The sequence below is a fragment of the Brienomyrus brachyistius genome, chromosome 22 (genome assembly GCF_023856365.1).
Source record: "Brienomyrus brachyistius isolate T26 chromosome 22, BBRACH_0.4, whole genome shotgun sequence".
Lineage (NCBI taxonomy): Eukaryota > Metazoa > Chordata > Actinopteri > Osteoglossiformes > Mormyridae > Brienomyrus > Brienomyrus brachyistius.
In genome coordinates this window covers 8,434,324-8,443,737 of record NC_064554.1, presented here as the reverse complement: position 1 = coordinate 8,443,737, position 9,414 = coordinate 8,434,324, and the positions used below count along the sequence as shown (strand labels likewise).

Sequence of the window (9,414 nt, the reverse complement as noted above, 5' to 3'; positions counted from 1 at the left end):
GACTCACACAGACCTGCCCTGAGATCTAACTTATTGAGGGACTTTGGATTGGACATTTTACCTCAGTTTGCACCTTGCTGTAATTAAACTAAGCCATTCTGTTTTGTATGATGTGAGCATGCCTGGTGGTGGGGGGTGGGGAAGCCAGTCAACCTTATTTCCCTCCCTATTTGGGAGTTTTTCCTTCCTTCCTAAAACTCCACTCGCTTTTCTCCAGTGCCTTGGGGTTACTAAAATTCTCATATTGTTGTACAGTACCCCAGAATAGACCTTATGAGGGAGGCTGAGGAGTGTGATCCCCCTATAGTTGGAGCACACCCTCCGGTCCCCTTTCTTAAAGAGGAGGACCACCACCCTGGTCTGCCAGTCCAGAGGCACCCCCCCCCCCCTGATGTCCACACGATGCTGCAGATGCGTGTCAACCAGGACAGCCCCACAACATCCAGAGCCTTGAGGAACTCCGGGTGGATCTCATCCACCCCCAGGGCCCGGCCACCGAGAAGCTTTTTAACCACCTCAGCGACCTCCACCCCAGAGATAAGGGAGCCCACCCCCAAGTCCCCAGACTCTGCTTCCTTGTTAGAAGGCTTGTCGTGGGATTGAGGAGGTCTTCAAAGTATTGCTTCCACCAACCCACAACGTTTCGAGTTGAGGTCAGCAGGACCCCATCCCCACCATAAACAGTGTTGATGCTGCACCACTTTCCCATCTTGAAACTTGCATTTGGCCACTATATTCACAACACGGCTTGACAGATTAATCTATGAGAGTCTCCAGTACAGAGTGAAATTGTCTTCCCTTTAAGGATAATCTAGAATTTTTCGATCTTTGGCAGGGATGACGGGAGCCAATTGAGGATGGGCCGGACGTGTTTGCGATGCTGCCGCCCTACAGGTCAGGGTGTGGGAGTAAAACGTGGCCCAAGGGGAGGGTGTTTAAATGCTGCCGCAGATACACGCATCGGGCAACTTAGTCTGATATTTAGCAAGACACAATACAGAGTTTCAGAGACCCAGAGTTCCATGTAACCTGGTTGCAATGTAGTAAGCGTTTGGTCCTGGCAGAATATTCTGTGTAGCATTCATTGGCTTGCAGACAATTTTAAAGAAGCCGCACATTCTCACATACATTCCCTGTTTGCCACCAGCTGCCTCATTTACTTCCCAGACCTTCAATGGATGAAAAGAGGCTGCAGCGCCTCAAATATTATCGAAATATACACCAGGGAGCCAAACCCTCAGAAATGCTGACCTCACTAGACTTATCCTGACACCAAGCTGGGGGGGGGGGTGCTCAGGGAGAGCCACAGAAGAGGGGGTGATGATCATTAGCTTCTGGTTTGGCCCCCTAGTTACTGCATGCAGACAAAGGGCTTCATTTGTGGCAAGACAAGCTGCCCCGGGCTAATCGGATCTCGTACCGGTGTCTATTGGAATGGTTTCAACACGCACCCCCTGCCCCACCCCCCAGTGCACCACAGCCTGTTTTTAACTTCCCCCATTTACCAGGCTGCAAGAGAAGGGAGCAGCAACCGTTTCATTATCTTGCTGTTCTAATTGGTTTCTGGTATGTTCTAAGAGGGTCCGGCAGACGAGGGGCCGAGAGCCCTGACCGACTCAGCCGAGAGCACCGACCGACTCAGCTGCCATCTTACCCCACGAGCATTTCCACGGCCAAAACACGACCCAGATTTCCTGACTGGACCAACAGGTATTTTCGCCTTTAGTGGTGCTGTGTTCACAGGACAAAGTCACATTTCTTATAAAACCCATTTTCTGCCACAGAAAGTGCCAGGAAGGAGGATGAAAAGCACCTTACTGAATTAAAAAGACTTCTCTCCGCTTATATGCAGTTTGCTTGGGAGAAGCAAGTCGATATTTTCATAAAGCAGGACGTGCTGCATCGCATCCTGTAAGGATCAATTTTGGCTTCAGGACACACAAAACTTGGCACCAGCAAGAAGTCTGAAAGGAAACAATAAATCTGAAAGCTCCAGATGAAATTCCCCAGCCTCTCTCCTTAGCGGAGCTGCCATTTCAAAAAATCTCGGCATCTATGCTAATTGAAGGATAATAGTAACCAGACAGGAACACTGCCTCCATTTACACATTAGACATATTGTCCGTCAATTTGCACCATCCAGTAAAACGTCACCTCTGTATACGGCCTTTTATTATGAACTGAAAGGACAAAACAGAAAAGCTTTTTTTGTAAAAAGAACTTTGATCATGCGCTAGGCAGTAAAAGCCTTGCCCAAGAATGAGGTGAGCAAATTACCCCATTAACAGGGAATAAAACCTTTAATATGAGCAATTCCGTCACCATCTGAATTAAGCTGAAATGTGAAAGGTCATCCAGTGTGTGTGTGTGGGGGGGGGGGGGGGGTGTTGACATCTGCATCAGCCACTATTTTCTTCATTTCCAGCAATCACTGCCTTGGACCCCAAGCTGACGGGCAGCACCTGTCTGACCTCAGGGCCTTCATCACATTCATTCTCCTTTAAATTAAACGGGTTCATTCGACTGCACATCCAGGTACAGGCTGTTGACAAGCTCCATAAAGGAGACAATTATGGGCATTCTTGAAGGGACAGAGGGCATCTGCCATAATTCATGGCTCTAACCTTCTGAATGTGGCACATGGAGAAAGACAGCTGTCAAGGCTGGGGGAGTACGTGCCCCCTGGTTGCTGGAAGAGGACACACATGCGCTTGTGTGTGTGTGTGTGTGTGTGTGTGTGTGTGTGTGGGGCAGTCTCGTGTATATTTGTCAGGTAAGAGATCTGACAGAGTAAGAGCATCTTAAACAGTGCAAAATTCTTAAATTATTTACCCATTACTTATTAGTAGCTGTAATTTAGTAAATCTTGTTTACATTGTGCCTCTTAGTTACTCTACCTACATGCTTGATTAAGGCCCAACTTCAGAAGTAAACATCTGCTCCCTTCAAGCAGGACTGGAACCTGCAACCTTTTATCCAAGTCTCACGGTGAAGATGCAGAAGCACAGATAACACCCACACTGGAAATAGTGGCTTTGTGAGCTACGTGACCACAGCTCTCAACACTAAGGAACAAGCTCAGCTAAGCTTTATGGGAGCCTCAAAATTATAGCTATTTATTCTGATGAAGTGCAACGAATTATAGGCTCTTGGATGACTAAAATGCAGTGATAGGCTGCTGATATATTATTTCCAACCTCCGGTTCATTTTTAAGACACACGGCATGCAGGTAATCCAAGTTAATTTCATTTGGTCTCTTGCCACATTGAGGGTGATGATAAGAGGGCAACCTTTAAAAGATTCATGCATCAGAGTGTTTTGTAGTTCGGCATAAACAGTAATCAAGTTTGCCTATTAAGACTAGTCCTTGTTCGGCATTTACGTCTGAGGAAAGGCAGGACTCCTGTGCATCTGCATTAAAACAGATATAAAACCCTATCAAGCCTTTACCACCTGGAAAATGCCTGGAACAGATTAGACATATTAAATCCGTTCTTCCCCAGTCACTGGGAGTAAATGCTTGCAGAATTCCTAATTGAAAGAGGATTTCTGTCTCACACGACATGGCGTGGTTAGGCACGAAATCATACCACAGAACATGTGCGTAACCATGTACACATATGGCAGAATGCTTAACATATAAGCTCCTGTGTCATCTTCTACATCTTATGATTTGGACAGTGTGACTTGGCACTTAGCCATCTCTCCTAATTGACTCTCCCTGCCGGCCCCTGGAGGATGTGCTCCCCCTTTGAGTCTGGTCCCTCCCAAGGTTTCTTCCTTCTTAGGAGTTTTTCCTTGCCACTGTCGCCTATGACTTACTCACTGGGGGCTTTGGGTGGGGATGCTGTAAAGCGCTTTGAGACGATGTAATGTCGTGAAACTGCGCTATACAAAAATAAATTTGTTGTTATTGTTAACATACATACACACGTCTTCTAACCACCCATCCAGGTGAGGATCATGGAGCCAATCCCAGACAGCATACGGGCACAAGGCTGGGATCCACCCTGCAGGGGATGTCAGTCCATCGCAGGGCGTGCGCGCACGCACACACACACACACACACACACACACACACACACACACACACACACACACACACACACACACACACACAATCTATGTATGCACATCTTTGTGGGGACTCTCCATTCATTTCTATTGGTATAACCCTAATCTCAACAATGACTAGCTTTTCCTCTACCCAGCCCTAAGCTTAACCATAAGCAACCAAACAAAATGCATGACTTTTGGCATTTTTAGTTTTTTGACTGCATTCACCAATCTATCAGGTCCCCACAATGTGAAATAATAGGTTTTTATTACATTGTGGGGAACATTTTGTCCCCACAATGTAATATAAACATAATACACACATTGAGTCTTCGCCGTGGTTCCATGTGTGTGAAGTTCGCGTATTGTCATGAGGTTTCCTCCAGGTACTCTGGTCCCCCCCTCCCCCCATAAAAAAAAACATGCTGAGGTTAATTACCAAATTACCCCCAGGGGTGAATGGTGTGTGACTGCAATGGGTCGGTACCTCATCCTGGGTTGGTACCTCATCCTGGGTTGGTCCCTACCTTGTCGTGTCTGGGATAGGCTCCGGAGCCCAGCTACAGAATGTAATATACCAGCCCCACACACAGAGGGGGGCAGGCAGGATTCACACCCGCAGCCCAAATTACATAGCAAAAACATTACTATTTGTGAATGAGCAACAAAATATTTTTCTATTCTCATATTATACCTGACACACTGCCTATGTAAGCTAAGGAAGGTTTCATTTTTGCTACTGTGTCCAATTTATTTTGTTTGATCACTGGTGCCAAACCAAAAAAACACTGGAAAGCCCATTAAGCTGTCAATACATTTTAAAAGATCAAAAGCATACAACCATGATATTTATAGATGGCTTTATTATACATCTCAATCCTGAAAATATAACAGGTCTACAAATGAAAGTGTACAAGGCGTTAGGACAGTGATGAAAGTTACAAAGATAAACAACACTACATATATAACACCTAAATGAATGGTTATTACTTTTGTAACACTTTACAGTTTCCAATTAAACAACACACTGCATTGCGTCAAAAAGCCAGGAAAAGGGCTTTAATGCAGGCCCACAATTTAACAAGACTGACGTCATTTGCAACCATGCACACACTTTCCTAGCGTTTAGTTTTTAATGCAGTTTTCCTATTTAAATAACTAAACGCATTATGGAATCATTATAGTCCGGGATATTACCGTGTGAACGATTACTGTGGACACAAAATGTATGTGGTCTGTTTATATACACAGACATGTCAGGCTTGCAAACGGAATGCACATCTTATGCGTTTAATAGGAAGATGGACATTTTATTAAACGGCCTCCCTGCTAATTATCACCTCGAAGGTAAACATATAGGAATTTCTTTCGCAGGTGACTCGTGGGTCTTTTTACCAGAACACCTCATGATTCAGTGATTTTCTCCCTATAATACCGTATTCTCCGTAGTACATATCCGCCAACTATTAACGAATACCTCTGATTCGTGTATCACATTGATTATCGCGTATTTACATATAGAGGTAATGACCAGTGGAGCAAACGATTAGAACCAAGTCACCGTAAAAGGAACTAGAAATCAAAATGAAAATTACTGCAACAATGCTGTTTCTGCTCTAAATACGAAAAATCAAGCAGTTGTCACCGAGGGAGTGGGATTATTAGCAGTAACATTTCCGGTGCTGCTTATTGATCCGAAATATAATCCTTCTGTGTGCCGCAACATCTATTTCCAGCAGAAAAACTAATTCAGCAACCTGTTCCTCTGACATTTCTTCACGATAATACAATTCACCATTGGAGAAATCGGTGAGGGTCATCACGCTGGGAACTTAACATTTTCTTTCTTTTTTTGTTGCTTGAGAAATGGCAAAACGGAGCAAACGTATGTAACAGTGGCATTTCAAAATGAACGATCGCTTTTATTTCTATCAAAGCACAATCCATCGGGAAGAGTTGAAAAGAAATAAAAATACAGGTAATATATTTTTAATTAGAAGTTCGAAACGGGTCGCCATTAATCAATCAGCATCGTTTTAGACAATGACAATAATAAATAAAAATGTATTAGGTAATCGATAATAGTTTTTGGAGTCATAAACGCCATTTAGCAGATAAATGTGAGGACTGGTGATTACCAGCTTTATATTATCATATTGCTTTTCTTATTACGGGGGCTTCTGTGTTTTCTATCATTTCTACAGCATTTTCTATCCATGTTAAACGACAAATTATGCAGCATCGACATACTTTGTGGTTAAATGAAACGCCACACATATATCCCAATGGCAGCCCATATGGTCGTCACAGTCCACAACGTACAGTAAACGCATATAAGTATTGCAACAAACGCAAAGCACAATTATTACAATGGCCTCAATCACTTGATCCCATCTAATCAATTATAGGCTAGTTTATGATATGGCACTGAACAAGACACACTTTGCAGCGAAACAAAAATCTGACAAAAATTGACATGCTGTAGTCACTTAAAGGAAGAATTGTATTTCATGACCCGGAGCGAAATTTGGCATGAGTGGATATAAATGTGATGGTTGATAGTGTGTTTTTAACCATATGTTCAGATTAGTGATGTTTTTTGCCCGTTGAGATAAAATTCACAAACGAAAATGAAGTTCAACAGATGCTACATGATTTCATTTAGGCAGCCTAAATCATATTCTCCAAAATGACTTGAATTCATAAGTTTTTTTTGAGTTTTTTGTTAAGACCCATCTGAAATTTTTCACTTCCAAAGAAAGCAACTTCCAAAAAGCGTAAAATAGCTGAAGCATAGACCTACCGTCTGAGGAGGAAACCTGTCTCTGTTAAAAGAAAACAACAAATCTCGAAGCTGGTACTAAATGCATTTTCACTTTATTTCTTTCACTGTTTATTTGAACCACAATCATGTAACATTTAGCTACATTCTGGTATGTGTTAAAGAGTCAAGTAACTATTATATGTAATATAATAATATATACTTTTGGTTTTGACAAACAGGAGCATAGAGAGGTGCTGGAAATTACCATAATTTACATGAGTAAACTATAAGCTCCGCCTCAAGCATTTACATTTAAAATTTCCCTATTTACATATGGAAAATTATAATTTAGTTTAATTTGCGTGTTGCTTTTATTGTACAGGAAAGACAGTTATGCGCTAATCTCAACCTTTCGGTCCGTGTAAAGCATTAGTCTACACAGCAGAGCCGTCCGGACCGCCGCTCAGCTGCGCGATGGTCAGCGTGTCAGTGAATTGACTCCCAGAGGACACTGACCTTTGCGAGGCATGTCTGAATTTCCACCCGAACCCTGAAAAGCTCTTCTGCCGACCCCTCACATACTCTTTATAATTTTTCGTCAGCAGCGTATATAGAAAAGGGTTGATGCAGCTGTTGCAATACGCCAGGCATGTCACCACGAAGTTGACATAGACCATAGTCCGATGCGACAAGTCTCCATGGCCAAAGTAGTATATGCTCAGCAGCTGCCACAACCAAAAAGGTAAAAAACAAGCCCAGTAGGCGAGTACGATACTAAAAATCATGTAAAACACTTTCTGCTTGGGACACCGATTTGCGGCTTTTGTCGCGTGAACTGTGGATTGTGATAACCAGTATGTCTTGGCAAGTCTGAGGTATAGATAACCGATGATGAAGCCGGGAGCTAAGATGCAAGTGTTAAATAGGACAGTCAGATATATCTTATAAGCTTTGATCTGCCACGTCGGGTGGCACATGCGCTTAAGGACTCCGTTTCGGAGGTTACTTTTCAGATCGATCATTATCATTGTGGGAAGTGCCAGCAAGAAGGAAGCCAGCCAAACCGCACAGGTCACTGTCCTCCTGTACCTTCTGGATCTCCCTAAGGTGTCCAGAGGATTCACCACCGCTAAGTACCGCTCCGTACTCATGATGGTGAGGATGAAGATACTGGCGTGCATGGTGAGGAAGTCCAAGCTAAAAATGATCCGACACCCGATGTCTCCAAAATACCAGTCTTTCGCAAAATAGGTGCACACGACAAACGGGATAGTTGATAAGTACAGCAAGTCAGCCAGCGCCAAGTTGACGATGTAGACGTACATGGAACCGGTCATCCTCAGCGAAACGTTCATAACCACAAGGGTATAAATGTTACCAGCAAGGCCGATCACGCACATCACGATCAGGACCGTCCCAAGCAGCGATGTGACCAGCATCTCGTCAAAGGAGTCGTGAGGTTCCCCGTAAGGCATCGGCGGCGACGAGTTGGAGGAGATGGACCAAGTGGCATTATGCGGACTCCAAGGAAGTGCTCCTATACCTTCAACGGCACCCATTTCTGCAGGTTGGAAGGGTATGATTTAGGGAGAAGACCGCGGATCCTTAGGTCCCGATTCATAAGACATATGATGGCTTCCTTAAAGTCACAAACGAACCCCACCATGGGTGCATTCCTTAGCGCAGCGCAACTCTCCCATACGCAGTTACAAGTGCGTTTAAAACTGTTGGCGGAGAACCGATAGGGAAAAAAGTTTTCCCTGCCAAATTCAATGAGAATTATATTTTATAAAAAATACAAATAGGGAGCGAAAGTGTTAGAAGAAAGGTAAAACCTTGCCTTCTAATTAAAATCCGCTGTCAAAAATGTTATATCCGCACTTGATCACGCTCCCTGCACATCACTCACAGAATTAGGTTTCGAGACGCGGTTCGTACAAACGCAGCTCCGACTTTGACTAAGAGCTGGTTTCTCTGCGCTCCCTGCACCTGGACCGAAAAAAACACCACAACCTCCCTGCCCAGTAGGTATCCCAAGGGTGGGATGAAACTGAATAATATATGACGAACCTGTTGTTGTCAAACAAGGGGAAAAAAGGCAGAGCCATAGCGACCACCTGAAATATTTTTCCCCAGATCGTTAGTGACATTAAAATTATTTGCTGCTCTCTTAGCGCATGACGTTAGCGCTGCATTTTAACTCGATGACTGTATTAGCCACAATTACCCAGAACTAATAAGTTTGAGAATATTACCGAAGCGTAACGCGGGAACCAAAGTTCCGTGGACCTTATTGCAAATAATCATATTGAGTCTTAACGATTTACGTGTCGTGCTAATTATGCTCAGGTTGCCTCCAACCTAATACCGATTTGGTTTTCGTGTACTAAAGGTCTTTGACATGAAGTGTTGGTGTTTAAAAACAGTAACACAATAGATTGCTCTATACAGCTTTAACTCTGAACACAAAAACGGTGCTATACATTTCATGCTGCGCAGAATTCTACAAAAACGCTATTATGCTGTTTGAAGGAAAATACTGCATTAAAATATTACACATACGAGTAGCCTGTATGAGTGCCTTTTTATTGCT

The 9,414-nt window shown here is 43.6% G+C and overlaps 1 protein-coding gene across 1 annotated transcript; it reads right to left on the bottom strand.

Moving 5' to 3' along the window:
- Nucleotides 1–4,910: 4,910 nt before the first annotated feature.
- LOC125718518 (urotensin-2 receptor-like) lies at nt 4,911–9,054 on the bottom strand. The gene has a single exon (XM_048992422.1). It carries the CDS (start codon nt 8,378–8,380, stop codon nt 7,256–7,258), a length of 1,125 nt encoding a protein of 374 aa, XP_048848379.1. The 5' UTR covers nt 8,381–9,054; the 3' UTR covers nt 4,911–7,255.
- Nucleotides 9,055–9,414: the final 360 nt, after the last annotated feature.

Bases quoted from the DNA above. Each gene is read 5' to 3' on its own strand.
- LOC125718518 (XM_048992422.1), bottom strand. From the start codon at position 8,380: ATGGGTGCCGTTGAAGGTATAGGAGCACTTCCTTGGAGTCCGCATAAT.